We start from the raw sequence: 16,446 nt of genomic DNA on the forward strand, positions 1-16,446 counted from the left end.
CTGTATTACTAATACTCCGTGCTGTAACTATCTTCATTACATTTTAAAGTTGCAAGAGTGGATATGAAACATTTTCAAATTGGGTTGGGATACTTACTCCTTTATATCTTATTCTTAAAGAATTTTTGTTTAGTGGGATTACTTATTATTTTGTAAAGGGAGGGAGTGATCTCTTCGGGCGAGGCGCCTAGTATAATTACGATCGAACTTCACAGTTAAGTTCGTTTGATCGTACAATTATACGACGGCGCCTCGCCCTCAAGATCACTTTGATTGAACTATGTAGAAGTTTAAAGACTTAGAAATGTTACATATCCATCCTGTTGTTTTCAATAAATTACTGCCATCAGTGTAACACATTTATTATGACCATGCACAAGAACTCTTCGTGTATGATTTTACAATATTAAACATGTATGAATGTATTCACAATTCAGTTGCTAAAACAGATTTTGCAAAATTGTTGTCTTCTACAACGGGACGGTTGTAGAATTTTGCAAAGACTTTTGAGGTTTTTGTCCAGCCTGCTGTTTTCCTAATAACATCCCAAGATACACCATTTCTAGCGGCTGCCGAGGTAGAGGCATGCCGTGTGGAATACGCTGAAAAAATCTGCGTATTTATTCCCGCTGCGTTTAACGTTTGTTTAATCCATCTGCTAATTGTCTTTTGATGCCCTCTTGTATGGATCCTTTGCTGTAATGAATAAATAGTCTTCTGATTGTGGTCTCCACTCTGACGTTTTTTCTAAATAGGATATGAGTGTTGAAACAACACATAAATTAGGTTTTCCAGTGAAATAAGGTACTTTAAAAAAGGGCTGCGGAGCATTATTCTTCGAGTTCTTTACCTGGTCAGTTATATATATGCATACTCCTTCGCCATCAAATATAATATTATCCACTTTTATAAGGTATAGTGTTTGTATTCTATGGCCTGTGGCCAGAGCCAATAGTGTAGCTAGTTTCTTTGTTAATATCAAAGTAGGTAATGTCTCGTCTGGTCCTAGTGAATCGATATAATTAATGACTATTTGGGGATTCCAGGTGGTATTATATCTTGGTTTTGTTGGTCTAAGCCGATAAACTCCTTTTAAAAATCTTCTTATTAAAATGTCTTTTCCAATTTCTCCAGGAAATATTAGAGAAAGCGCTGATCTGTGTTGATTAAGCTTGCCGTACGAAGTGTTCCCTTTTTCAAATTCTTTCTGCATAAACCTCAATATTTCTGATATATCTACCACGAGTGGATTTTTATTGTTTTCTAAACAGTAACTCCACCAAGATTTATATGACGTATTATATTGTTTATGAGTGGATTCTGAAATGGAGTTCAATGTAACATCCACTGTTTCTGCAGGATATCCCTTTTTTAAGAGTGCTTGCCGCACAAACTCCCTGCTACCAGGGTAAGCTTGGCATGAAGAGGATGGTTCATTCTAAAAGGAGAAGATAACAAATTAATGTCAGGCCCTAATACCACTGGTTCGCTAATTAATAATTTTTTGAATAACGGGTACCAAGGTTGCGAAGGCCAGTCAGGTACAACAACAATGCCTTCTGCTTCATCAGTGATGATTTTTTGCAACGTTCTGAGGATAAGTGTAAAAGGTGGAAAGGCATAAAAGAAATTTGATTTCCAAGAAACAGTGAAAGCATCAACTGCTATAGAATCTGGATCTTTGTACCACGAAATATAATTGTTGCATTTTGCATTTATCTTTGTTGCAAATAAGTCTATGTCTGGACACCCCAGTTTTTTGACAATATATTTNTACGTATAAAAATTCATATTCCACACCTGTGGAATATGAAACTCATATTCCACGGGTGTGTAATATGAGTTACATTATGTACTTACTATCACAATTATAATGCGTCTATTATTAAATAGTCGTAGATAAAGAATATTATCATTTTTATATTGTAGTCAATTCAAATGTATTTGAAATACATATTCACTGATTTGATATTACGATTTATTCAAAACTTACAATGCAAACTTTTTAAATGTAGGCTTACCTATTTAAAAAAATATAGTCTAGGAGTGTCGACTAAATATCAAGAATAAACAAAATTGAACATATTATATGTTCTGGCTGCTGAAAGAAAATCAGAAGTACCTAGCTAACCTTAAACTTATTGTCACATAACTATTGCCGAAACAAATGAAACGCTTAGGAAAACCATAAACCATAGCTTAGCTGTTAGTAATTAAGGTAAACCTCACAACGAACGAGAGTGTGGTTTGTTTCATGGAGCATTTTCCGTTATTAAATATTGATGTTTTTAATTCTTTTATAATTATTGAATTTTTATTTTTAAAATGAAGCCTGGCTGCAAATCATTAGTTTGGGATTTTATGTTAAAAAAAGATAAGTAAAAAGTTTAAATTATTTGACAATACAACAAATCTTAAAAAACATTCAATTTTGGCCTCTAAAGCACATCCGCCTAGTGTCTAGTCCATCTACCTGCCTGTCCTGAGAGATACTCGAAATCTCATCATAAATTCTCAAGTATTCGAATGCCGGCATAAAAGTTCTCGAGTACAGCGAAAACTTTTATGAATCGAATGGATATCGATTCTTGCATTCGAATTCTCCCATCACTAGTATATACCTATTTTGTGATTTCATACATCGTTATTGCCCACTGTATATCCCATAAAGTGCTTATACACCGATCGCATTTGCGGTCGGGGTAGACGACGGATGGGGCCCACCTACGAAGACTGTCCAGGCCTACACGAGATGAGGCAGGATAAAGAGGGATAATCCCCCTCGATCCCAAATCATTGAGGCCAATTTCCAGCCATGGAATAATGGCGCTTGTATAAGTAAATAATATTTGAAACATGCTTAAATCGAATGCCGATTTCTATTTGCAGAACCAGCATTTTTTCTAGTGATGGGCATAATCGACTAATTTTGATAATCGAGTTATCGGTACGCAATCAGTGACTATTTGCAGTATGCACTAACATTTTGGGGTGCAACCGTAGGTTAATAATCACTGGAGTGGTGAGAGTAAACATCTCGAGATATCTCGAGTGATCTCAATAATCGAGTACCACTCGATTTTTCACTCGAAATCTCCCATCACTAATTTTTTCTTTATAATATAGCACGATAAAGAAGTGATTGTGTATATTACATTGAAGATACTTCCTACGTTTAGAAAGTTATGAAGATTAGAAACAACAAAATCTATTTTAAATTATTCAAAATCAGTTGCTCTAGCTTCTAATCCCAAATTTCTTTGATTGTGTAAAACATTCATTACAATTTCTTCATGAATGTATTGTCAAAAATTTCTTTATATAAAATGGGCCACAAAACTAGGAAATCTATACTATCTATACGTGATTGGTCACAGTGGTACTAATGGCATTAGTTTTCAGGGTTGTCAGTGTTGTCGCATCACGTTCACATACTTCTAAACTTCTGTTCAGTTCTGTATAGAAGTATATGGTCACATTTCAGTTCTTCTGTTTTTCTATGGTTTCAGTGTCAGTGACATGGAGTCTCCCTGGTCAGTGACCTCAGNAAAGGAGGTCCCACAAAGCGCCTACACCGGCCGCATTTGCGGTCGGGGTAGACGACGGATGGGGCCCACCTACGAAGGCTGTCCAGGCCTACACGAGATGAGGCAGGATAAAGAGGGATAATCCCCCTCGATCCCAAATCATTGAGGCCAATATCTAGCCATGGAATAATGGCGCGCGCCCACTGTATAAGTAAATAATATTTGAAACATGCTTAAATCGAATGCCGATTTCTATTTGCAGAACCAACATTTTTTCTTTATAATATAGCACAATAAAGAAGTAGTTGTGTATATTACATTGAAGATACTTCCTATGTTTAGAAAGTTATGAAGATTAGAAACAACAAAATCTATTTTAAATTATTCAAAATCAGTTGCTCTAGCTTCTAATCCCAAATTTCTTTGATTGTGTAAAACATTCATTACAATTTCTTCATGAATGTATTGTCAAAAATTTCTTTATATAAAATGGGCCACAAAACTAGGAAATCTATACTATCTATACGTGATTGGTCACAGTGGTACTAATGGCATTAGTTTTCAGGGTTGTCAGTGTTGTCGCGTCACGTTCACATACATCTATACTTCTGTTCAGTTCTGTATAGAAGTATATGGTCACATTTCAGTTCTTCTGTTTTTCTATGGTTTCAGTGTCAGTGACATGGAGTCTCCCTGGTCAGTGACCTCAGTTTTCATTTTGTGGTTACTTTATTTATTTTTTAAATAACAGTTTAATAACGCAAAATGACAGCCCCTATGGAGCGCATTCAAGTTTTGGATTCGATAGAAAAGGATATAATAACATGCTTACATAGCGCAGGTAATAATAATTAATTCTAAAAAGAAATACCATAACTAACCCCACTTTCCATCAGGGCAAGTATTCGTTGAACTCAGCAAGGAAAAATCCAGTTTAAAGCAGGCCGAAAATCATACACAAATGTTCCTGAAAACATTATCAGCTGTCGAAAATAAATTAACTGACCAAATCAATTATCTGACTCAAGTATCGACTGGACAACCCCACGAGGGATCAGGTTATGCCTCTCAAAAGGTGTTGCAAATGGCTTGGCACCGATTAGAACATGCTAGATCTAGAGTTAACGAATTAGACAGGATTAAAGTGAAACACCTTCAAGGAAGGACGGCGCAAAGGAGTTTGCCCAGTCAAGCTGGTGGTGGACAAATGCAAGTTTCAACTATACCTCCAGGATCTGCGACGTGATCTTTTTCTAATTTTTTATTATGGATAGCAGATTAACAGTGAAATATACTCTTATGTCGTTAGTTATACAAGTGAGAAGTGAATAATGTGTGTGTTGCTCCATGAGAACAAAAAAAATTTTAAAAATATAGTGAAGTTTGTTTATTATGTTCCGTTTTTGCTTAACCATTGTACTAGATTTTCACATACTTTTATTTTCACATTACTGTTGTGTTTTATATTACAAGAGTTGCTGTGATGAAAAATACTTATATAATTATGAGGATTATTGTAATGGACTCATTTGCAAAAAAAATGGAATTGTTTAATAATGATGTTTTAGGAATATAGATCTGTGTGCTACATAGATTTGACAGTATAGTATGTACAAAATATAGAGAAAGAGAGTAGGCGCCAAGGTGTAAAATGCACATGCGATTTCTCATATTTATTACATGATATTAAGTGTTATTGCATATTTTGCATATAGATTTGACAATATATTTTTTAATTGTTGTGTTACTACCAAAAAAAGAGTAAATTTCTTAATCAGAAATAGTTTATTTTAAAATCAATATGATTTATATCTTAGGTTACGTGACTTAGGGCAAATTGCTGCCGTTTTTGCTGTTCATATTGGAACAGCTACAAAACACATAAAGTCGGCTTTGACTCCATCCATAGTATACTGTCAAATTTATGGTATGCTATGAACACTTGGTCTACCTGTCCACAAGCGTGTGATGCTGTTTATAATAAATAAATTTAGATTCGAATAGAAAATATATGGATTTTAGACAACTGTGGTTGTTATAACCTACCACTTATAGACTTAAGAATGTCTCCTTTGAATAATATAATAAAGGATTTTAGTATTATTTACATATAATTCAATAAAGGAACAAAAACAAACTCTTACATTTATATAAATAGTAAGTAAATGATATGAATCAAAGGATTAGGAAATATTTACAGAAATTCATTTTGAAGATACAAACCAAACTTGTATTTTGTTAAATAGGATTATAGTATTCTAGGTTTTTCTGATAGTAATAAGGATATCGCCAAAAGATTGAGCTGTAAGTTCAATGCAGTAGAAATTGTTGTTAATTGTTAGGACACTAAATCTTTTGGCTATATTTCTGTTACTATTAGAGATTTATCTATGAAACCCTACATTAATGTAATCCTGATAAAGCTTTTTAACCAAATACGTAAAAATGTACACCGATCTAATTCTAATAATATTGACTTGAAATCGCATGAAAATTTTCAAATATTTTGGTCCTGCCATTTTTTTTTTAGAAAGAAAGTAAAAGAGNTATTTACATATAATTCAATAAAGGAACAAAAACAAACTCTTACATTTATATAAATAGTAAAAGGTAAAGATAATGAAGCTTACCAGCAATTAGGCCATGCTTGGCCCTTTTTGCCTGCTAACTTACACTACCCTCCACCTTAACAATCACAAACATCCATGGTACGACAGGAAAATTCGAAAGAATTTTCCTGCCGCGTGCGGGATTCGAACCCACTACGGTTTTGCCGCACAGCCCTGGCTCGCCTCTGTAGGCAAGCCTTGGCCGCTTCGGCTACCGCCGCGCCCCTATATAAATAGTAAGTAAATGATATGAATCAAAGGATTAGGAAATATTTACAGAAATTCATTTTGAAGATACAAACCAAACTTGTATTTTGTTAAATAGGATTATAGTATTCTAGGTTTTTCTGATAGTAATAAGGATATCGCCAAAAGATTGAGCTGTAAGTTCAATGCAGTAGAAATTGTTGTTAATTGTTAGGACACTAAATCTTTTGGCTATATTTCTGTTACTATTAGAGATTTATCTATGAAACCCTACATTAATGTAATCCTGATAAAGCTTTTTAACCAAATACGTAAAAATGTACACCGATCTAATTCTAATAATATTGACTTGAAATCGCATGAAAATTTTCAAATATTTTGGTCCTGCCATTTTTTTTTTAGAAAGAAAGTAAAAGAGAAAAAAGAGAATTTTACATGAATATTTCTGTACATGTGTAAACAATTTTAAATGCAATTTCAGTGGTCGTTATCATAAGAATTATTTTTGTTTTATTTACCTTGTCGCAATTTTAATCATATTTGTGTTAAAAAAACATAATTTATTAGTAAAACACACAGAAATTTGAGTAATCCTTTATTAACAAAACTGGCACATTTAGAGATCTTCATTCCCAAAATTGTAAGCAACCAAACAACATACATTTATTTAAAAAATATATATAAAAACTTTTTTACAGAATATAATATATACACAAAAGAGTCCTAAAAAATTACTTATGACCAATTTTTTTACAATATAAACATAAGGTACAGGCTTAGGATTAAATGTACTTTTACTTTATGAGTGAATAATTGTACCATACAGGTTCAGTCAAATGCAGTTATTAAAAATGTAAACGTGTAATGATATTAAAGTACAGAAAGGAAAACATCAAATGAGAAAGAAAATATATAGGTATATGAAATTAAAATCATGAAAAACAAAAAATTTAAATATATTTCTCAGGATTCTAAAAATATATGTCTAGGCACAGAACATATAACTATATCAAAGTGTTTTAAAAACATGAAATAGTAACCAATTTTTCCGCAGAAGATATACGTATTTCCGCAAAATATATTATCACCTCCAAAGGGAATTAAAAACAATTTTTTCAGAATAAATGGACATCAAATTACATGTATTTATTTAATTGTTTGGTAACTTTAATTGTTTTGTTTCTGTTTCCACAATTCAACTTCTCTACGAATCCTAGTTACATCAATTGCATAAGTCCTGCAACAACCTCCCACCCATGTTACTCCTAAGTCCAGCCATTTGTGTACATACGTTTCCACTGGTTCGCACTTGTCTCTATTTATCCATCTGAAAAAAGAAAATGTTTCAATATATTTATTTGAAGATGATGATGAAAATCTAGTAAATCTAGTAACAAAGTTAACACTAAACTCTAGTTTTACTTCTTACCCCATTTCCACATTGTAGCTTTCCCCGCTGTTGGGGTAAACTACAAGGGGTATCGGTCTATCTTTCCTGTTTTTGTTGATCTCTGATATAAGGGGTTCTATAAGTCGTGGGGCTGTGCAGTTTACTCCTACACCGACCAGTTTGTCCGGATGCAGATCGTAACAGTGCCTTGCCACTTCCTGGAAATTTTCTCCGAAAGCAGTCGTTTTGCCATCAGTCTGTTAATAATAAAGAAAAATGATAAAGAAATACCAGTTCAAGAAATGTTTTACTATTTTAATCAGCTAGATCACATCCGCTTTGTAATACATGGCTGCTACGATTGAGCAAACGATTTTATTTTGTGAAGTATCCTGCAAAGATCGAAAATATACATTTTTTGATTAATCATAATATTTCATTAATTTTAAAAATCCTATAACAAAAACAGCATTTCCAGACGCATATGCTTATAGAATTTTTTTTTGTAGCGTAGGATCTGTGATTAAATCTTTATCAAGCATTTTAATTACACTAATTATTACTAATTACAATTAATTACACACTGTATAACATCAATATTGATCGTACCCTGGACAAGAATTGTAGTTTTAAGAAAAAAAAATTATATCAAAATTTCAAGTAATTTGGGTAAAATTTTAAAAAATTCTTAAATATAAAAAGTTCCAGTATATTTTCAAAAACGCAATATTTGTCTTGTTTTTATATCTCAAAAGCCCAAAGAACTATCAGCTGCTGGTGCTATTAATAATTATACACTGAGCTCGTAAAGTTTGGAATAAATTCGAAAAATCGTTACTGAAGGGTTTTGACAGGAAATGCTCGGACACGTCAACTTTAGTTTATAAAATGTCACTTTTTTTAGCAATCGACTTTTTTTTTGTTTTGTTTGTTTTTGATCTATGACGTCATCGGCAATTTTTTTAAATGGCAACCCATATTTTTTTCCACGGATTTCGATAGAGCACATTTTTCTGAGTACGAATATGTCAAAAACGCATGACCTTCAAGATGGAAGTTTTCGAGATATTCGGTTCCAAAGTTTCAAGAATGCATTATACAAGCGATGACAAAATACTAATCATTTATCAAGGAAGCGCTGGAAAAATTACAGTTTTGATAGTTGAAGTTTGTTCTCGCAAGTTTGTGTTTTAAACTGTCTATTATCTCGAAAACTTCCATCTTGAAGGTCGTACGTTTTTGACATAATATTCATGCTCCGTAACTGATCATAAAAATTTCGATTCTTTCCCTTTCACTCAAACGACGGACCATTTTCAAATAAAATGAATTCTGATAGAATAATGATTAATCAACTTAAAATAAAACACAAACTTGCGAGGACAAACTTCAACTATCAAAACTGTAATTTTTCCAGCGGTTCCTTGATAAATGATTAGTATTTTGTCATCGCTTGTATAATGTATTCTTGAAACTTTGGAACCGAATATCTCGAAAACTTCCATCTTGAAGGTCATACGTTTCTGACATATTCGTACTCAGAAAAATGTGCTCTATCGAAATCCGTGGAAAAAAATATGGGCTGCCATTTAAAAAAATTGCCGATGACGTCATACATCAAAAACAAACGAAACAAAATAAAAGTCGATGGCTGAAAAAAGTGACATTTTATAAACTAAAGTTGACGTGTCCGAGGATTTCCTGTTAAAACCCTTCAATAACGATTTTTCGAATTTATTCCAAACTTTACGAGCTCTGTGTATATATAGTCCAGACGGTATCTGGTTCAAAAATCCATATTTGGGTGAATCGTATATCCACGAAGATTTTTGGCTTTATGGCTTTCAAATATCACTAGAAATGAAAATTTTTCATTGCGCATAAAAAAACCGTGGGCTTAACTTTTTGCGGCACAATATGTTAAAAAAATTCGAAAAATGTATTTTTCTTCCTATTTAATTATGTATCTTTTCAAGAATTGATTTTAGGCGAAAATGGAAGAGGAAAAAAATGTTTGCAATTAAATTTTTTACAAAATATGTCTAGTTACAAATCAAATGAATTATGATTATTATGGTTAAAATCGAAAAAATCGCAAAAATGGGGTTAAAAACAATACTTTTTAGGGATTTTTTTTTGGGGTATTTAAATTGGATATAGGACCTCTATACTTGCCTCAAAAAAGCTTCATGTTATGTAGAATTATCACACCAAATTTCATCAAAATCGGTTCTATAGATTTTGCATAATAATTTTGCAATGCAGATTTTGGAAAAAAAATTGCAAATTTTCAAAATTTTGCACAGCAAAAACCAAGGCCCTTAGATACTTGAAAATTTAATCACATATAGAAGGGCTCTCAAGCTTTCAAACTTTTTTTGAAAAATTCGCATCCGTCAATTAGGAGAGCTCTGGCGCCTGTTTAAACATTGGTCAATTTTTGTACTTATAAACAATTAGAACTTTGTGAATATTCAATCAAATAAAATTTTTTGAAGAAGGTTTTCAAAGTACTTGGAAAGACGCTTCTTTAAAAAAAAACAGATCGATTGATCAATTAGCGGCCGCGCTCTCTGCTTTCCCCACCATTACCACCCGTACGATTTTATTGAATTTCTCGTTTGCATAAATAACTTTAAACACGTTTTAAAGTAGGTTATCAATGAAGAAAAGTATTGTAATCTTAGACCTGCTAAGTACTCGGAATATCAAAGGTATTTTTCGAAAAATTAGCCCGGATGTCCCAGTACAGTCAGTGTAAATGACGGCTATAACTACGTAATTAATTCATCAATCGATCTGTTTTTTTTTTAAGAAGCATCTTTCGAAGAACTTTTAAAACCTGCTTTAAAAAATTTGATTTGATTGAATATTCACAAAGTTCTAATTGTTTATAAGTACAAAAATTCGACCAATGTTTAAACAAGCGCCAGAGCTCTCCTAATTGACGCATTCGGATTTTTCAAAAAAAGTTTGATAGCTTGAGAGCCCTTCTATATGTGATTAAATTTTCAAGTATCTAAGGGCCTTGGTTTTTGCTGTGCAAAATTTTAAAAATTTGCATTTTTTTTTCAAAATCTGGATTGCAAAATTATTATGCAATATCTATCGAACAGATTTTGCTGAAATTTGGTGTGATAATTCTACATAACATGAAGTATTTTTGAGCCAAGTATAAAGGTCCTATACCCAATTTAAATACCCCAAAAAAATCCCTAAAAAGTATTGTTTTTTTACCCCATTTTAACGATTTTTTCGATTTTTAACATAATAATCATGATTCATTCGATTTGTAACTAGTCATATTTTGTAATATGTAATTAGAAACATTTTTTCCTCTTCCATTTTCGCCTAAAATCAACTCTTGAAAAGATACATAATTAAATAGGAAGAAAAATATGACATTTTTAGAATTTTTTTAACATACTGTGCTGCCAAAAGTTAAGCCCACGTTTTTTTTATGCGCATAGAAAAATGTTCATTTCTAGTGATATTTGAAAGCCAAAAAGCCAAAAATCTCCATGGATATACGATTCACCCAAACTAAAACAGATACCGCCTAGTCTAATATATTGTTATACACTGTTTCTATTTTTGATCAGAGGTAGTATAAAAACAATAAAAATGATGAAAGGTATTACTGAAAGGTAAAGGATATGCACTTAAAGTACTAAAACATTTAAAACGGGAAACAAATTCCGAACCTGTTATTGTATAATTAAAAAGATACCTAACACTTAAAACAAATATAATTTGTAAGTTAATTATTTATATCTAGAAACAAGGCAGACCAATTTATTTTGCCGTCATGATTAAGCAAGCGTCCTTTTACTTACTTGCGTGTGTGAAAATAACTTGGCGCCAAAAACAACGTTAATTTTTTTATAAAATAGCAATTTCTCGCTGACTGTTTACTTGTTTCTAATTCGTATCGGGTTTGCGCACGTTTCAAAACAGGAAGTGCTATGTGTTTTATTTATATGAATAACATAATGCCGGACTGGCGACAAATTTCTACATCGCATTTCAATTGTTGTTAATTAAAAATTAAATTAGAAATTAAAATTAAATTAAAGAATGAATTATTGCAAGAGAGCTATTTCTTTTTTATTAGAAGTATAAAAAAAGAGAATCATCTGTCAACAGTGTGTTTTACTTTTTTTTGTTAAATGTCGGAAACGAAGAAAATTGTAGATTTTTCTAACTGATAAGTATCACAAAAACGATGCATTTTTGAAAAATGTCCATATGAAAAACTGTATTTATTTTCAAAAGTAGGTAGGTACTGTGACACTGTATAGGTACCCTAGTTTCTAGATTAATGAAATAACTTCAGAAAATTATTGATTTGGTTATTTTAGACCACACAACTTTTTCAACCCAGTATTTAAAACTATTGTTTTCAAGATACAGTTTAAAAAAATTTCACGTTTTTTCAAAAGTTCAAAAGATCGTTCCCAAAACAAAATTAAAATTTCTAAGCTTATGACTTTTGGACCCTAATTGATGGTTGCAATATATTAAAAACTGTATTTTAAGCAAATAACAAAGTGTACAAAGCAAGCATATTTGAACATTAGGTACTGAATTAGTTTTTAATAAACTCTAAAAACCTTTTCGCCGGTGGTTGTTTTTAACTAATAGTCTTTAGATTAAACAAGTTCATGGTAAATTTAAAAATTAAATGCCGAGTATAAATAAAAATCGCTTTTCTATTTTTAATACACCTGCCCACGCGTACTCTTGAAAATAATAAAGGGCACACTCCTCTCGCGATTAGAGGAAGCTCGATCCGGTACCTGCGCTCGAGTGTGAGCCCAGCACGCGTTTAAAAACACAGTGCCTCCGGGAATTGATACAACTTTAACAAACCAATTATCCCGGTAAGTACTTACACCGACGCTGAATGTTAACCACGCTCTGGTATTCGGGAATTGCTCCTTTAATAAAGTCACTAAAGTTTCAGCCTCCACTTTGCATGGAATCGTTTCCAGAGCTAATAAATCCACACCTGCTTCCACCAGGGCCCTTATCCTGGGTATGTGCCACTCTCTTATGGTGGTGACTGAGGTAGTTTTGGCGTAGGAGCCCGTGTACTCCGACCCGTCGTGCAGCGAGGCGCCGTACGGGCCCACTGACCCCACTATTAGTGGTTTACCTGGAAGCAAAATAAGAATTACCTGCACGAAATAGAGGTTTTGTGGAAAGTTTTATTGGATTTCTTAATCATTACATTTTTATAGATTTTAAGATACTCATTTGAATTGCAACCCCAATTTTGTTCTGGAAACGCTGTTAGGTATTTTTACTCCTTCTCTTGCATTGAGCAAGTAGGAAAATATAATCATCGTATTTCCAATCTCAATTCTCAACACCACCACGATGAGATATACTCGTGGTGTGATAATAGTATGGTGTCCTATGTACTGCGGTGACGTTACTTGAGTGCAAGACTAACGAAATCATGGCATATATTGGCATGCAACTTTTTATCATTTTTCTAATAATCTAGAGATGTTGCAACCTAAACGTTTTCACATCATTGGTTTTGTTTATGCAAAACAGGAAACGTTTCCTCAAACTTCAAACTTGACATAGCGTTTACGGTTACATTCAGGTTCAGACTCTACATCATCTAAACTGACTTCTTAAACATGATTCATACCATTATGTAAATATGGAAATTACAGGTTTCAACATAAATTGTCTGTTTATATATAATTTATAGCAACCGTGGTGGCGTGGTGTCAATGTACAAATTTGATCTTTATGTTGGTCTTAAGTGACGTCATACGTAGATAGGACAAAATTGAGCCAGATTACGAGTACACATAGTATTTTCACATCACAGATATACCCATAACACAGAATGGGTATTCCTTACTGTCACAATAATGCTTAATGTTTGCGCCTTTCTTGTCTCTCGACGCCATGTTTATGACGCCAAATTTAGATTTGAATACAAAATTCTTCATTAAAACTTGTCATATGCACCTTTAGATATATTAGGTAATTCGCTTGCTATAGATTATTCACAAAAATATATCAGTACGTGCACTAATTACTCGAATTCTAATGTTATCTTTCTTCAATTTGCTTTTGATAGCTACAAAGCTAGGGAACAAAGTTGTTGTATTTAGATCTAAATCTTGGGCTTCTTCAAACTAGATTTTATACGCACAAGAATATTATTCGTAAATGCATTCATGAAAAATTTCGCAGCGTTTTTAAAATTTTAAAAGAGCACCTCAAAATCTATAGAAACGATGAAAATAACAAGTTTCAACAATGGGAAATTTATTATAAAATGGGAGAATCATTTGTATCAATTAACACTGGTTATAAGTATAGGCTGTAATATACCCAATGCAATTAAGCTCATAGACCAGTTAATCTTTATAATTAATTACTTGTATAGGTCTTCATCTAAAATGGCTTAATTTTGGTATAAGCGATACTTACTCCTTTGTTAATAAATAATAATCAAAATTTCTTTTGCAAATGTCAAGACATAAATAAGCTAAAATCGATAGGTACACTTAATTTCCACAATAGCAAAAAACACATTTTTCTAATGCAAGTAAATACAACACCCTACTAAACAAAATCAGTAGGAATATGGAAAGTTACATTCCACACCTGATGTAGGTGTATAAATTTTTTGTGATCTTGAGACGGTTGCCATTTTCTTCTGTGAAGGAAATAATATAAAACACAGATCAGTAATATATAAGATATAAAAATTGTTTGGTATACAGTTGCTCTATATGGTGACCGCTAAATGGCGTTTTGACATATCAGATTTGACATTTGATTGATTTGACAATTCTGTGGCTTTTAGTATTTTATCCACGACTATTGTATAATGTACCCATTATACGTCTGTTTGCTCGACCTTAATAATACCCATTAATCACGGCAGTGATTAATGAGTCATTAATCACTACTGTCAGATCCTTCCTTAATTTAGCTATAATATTATATTGTTCTGCTACAAACAATCCGTTTTTAAAATTTTATCGTGTAAACCACTAAATATTTTCAATTCTATGCTGTACATATAAAAAAAAAATTAAAAAAGTGAATTTTCCTAGACCGGATTCGAACCCGGGACCCGCGGTTGGAAGTGAACGAGCATCTACACTGAGCCATCAGCGACTTCATTTGTGCGAGTCGTATATCTGTTTCTTAACATACCATGTTTTTCGAAACATTTCAAAAAAAACTTCAACAAAAATATTTAGTAGTCGTGGATAAATTATAGTATTCTACTCCCGTATAATGGATATTATTCACGAGGTGAAGTTTACGGCCTAAATCACCGAGTCATCATCATTATACGCTCGTTGAATAATATACTATTATTGAACTTTGAGAAAAACATAAATAGAGTGCAAGCATTATTTGAACATAGAATGTTGAGTAAATATCATAAATATAATTCCAAAAAAGCTTCACATTCATATAAAAATTTTCCGAAAAATATTTAAGATGTTAAAAAGTGTAAATGTCAATTTTGACTCTCCGTTAAATGGCAACATAATTCAAAAAGCTGTGACATCATTACCGCCTTGGTCCTTTATAAAACTACTGTACACAAAGCACAGTGTGTGTATTTTATGCCACTGTAGTTTGACTTGTGAATTGCGAATACACATGGAGGTTAAGTATATCTGTTAAATTAACCCAAAACTTGACTTTTAAATTTCATTTGAGATCTTGATGAACGATTTACATTTAGGTACATTTACTGTTTTCGTCAAGTTTCATTTTAATAAGTATAAGTATGACATCCAACTGCGCAACTAATAACCTTCGCAGAAAATATGGCCATGTGCATTTAAAATTGGATTTTTGGTTATGAACTTATTTTGATACATGAACCTTACTAATTATTAGCTATTGCATAACTAAGAAAGCGTTAACAACCTTAGAAATTATTAAATGGCACTTAAGTAGTTGAAAAATAAAGCAAATTCTTATGGAGTAGGACAGTAAAGAAAAGTATCTACTAAGGGAATACTTACGTGCTCCTGGGAACTCTTCCTCATAGCGCTTTACAGCAGTCCTGGCAAGATCGACAGATTGTTTGATGAGGTCGTAGCTTTGTTCTTCAGTTAGTTTGAGGTGTTTTACGAACAAATCTTCACTGGCTTGGTACGTGTTGGTCATAATCAGGTCAGCTCCAGCTAAAAAGTATCAAAAAATGAATCTTGGTAACCATTATATGTAGCAACAATAAGAATTTTAAGTTATCATAATTATGTAACTCGTAAAAGCACATAGAGTATACATGAAACAATACCAGTTTACAAAACAATCTCTTTCGATTACATATTCTATTGCTTCTTTCTCAGTTCCTAGCGGGCAGCCGACTAGAGCACACGTGTTTTGTGAAAGTGTAGTGCAAGGAGCAAATTCTACCTGCCTTTATTAAGGCTACCTGGAAAGAATCCCTTTCTTTCCTTTTAATCACCGACCTAATCCCCGGCTTAAGCATAGACGCCGTCGGCATCTTTGTTACAGCACCTGTGCCGGGGTTATGCCCAGGTAAGTTTTTACTTATTTATCAGTTATTTTCATTACTTTAGAATACATTTCTTTAAAATTGCGACCCCCGACAAACAATATACCAGACAGACAAATACACCAAAAGACACGTACGCCCCCGTGAGGGGGCATCCCCACACGACTAACACTTACACACCTTCCC

At 32.8% G+C, this 16,446-nt stretch overlaps 2 protein-coding genes across 3 annotated transcripts in view; one reads left to right on the plus strand and one right to left on the minus strand.

The window, feature by feature from the left end:
- Positions 1-3,472: 3,472 nt before the first annotated feature.
- Positions 3,473-6,073, plus strand: LOC108916024 (mediator of RNA polymerase II transcription subunit 11). The gene is made up of 3 exons (XM_023454027.1): positions 3,473-3,519; positions 4,233-4,368; positions 4,424-6,073. Exons 2-3 carry the CDS (start codon positions 4,293-4,295, stop codon positions 4,771-4,773), a joined length of 426 nt encoding a protein of 141 aa, XP_023309795.1. The 5' UTR covers positions 3,473-3,519; positions 4,233-4,292; the 3' UTR covers positions 4,774-6,073.
- Positions 6,074-6,925: 852 nt separating this feature from the next.
- Positions 6,926-16,446, minus strand: part of LOC108916014 (homocysteine S-methyltransferase 1-like) — a 66,699-nt gene continuing 57,178 nt past the window's right edge. For both annotated transcript variants that reach the window (XM_018722206.1, XM_018722198.2), the window contains exons 3-6: positions 15,761-15,922; positions 12,629-12,891; positions 7,773-7,990; positions 6,926-7,670 (exon numbers count right to left, since the gene is read on the minus strand). In XM_018722206.1, coding sequence (XP_018577722.1) covers positions 7,511-7,670; positions 7,773-7,990; positions 12,629-12,891; positions 15,761-15,922 — 803 coding nt within the window. In that variant the 3' untranslated portion in view covers positions 6,926-7,510. The remainder of the gene's footprint in view (positions 7,671-7,772; positions 7,991-12,628; positions 12,892-15,760; positions 15,923-16,446) is intronic.

The sequence above is a fragment of the Anoplophora glabripennis genome, unplaced genomic scaffold (genome assembly GCF_000390285.2).
Source record: "Anoplophora glabripennis isolate ALB-LARVAE unplaced genomic scaffold, Agla_2.0 scaffold36, whole genome shotgun sequence".
In the NCBI taxonomy this organism is placed as follows: Eukaryota; Metazoa; Arthropoda; class Insecta; order Coleoptera; family Cerambycidae; genus Anoplophora; species Anoplophora glabripennis.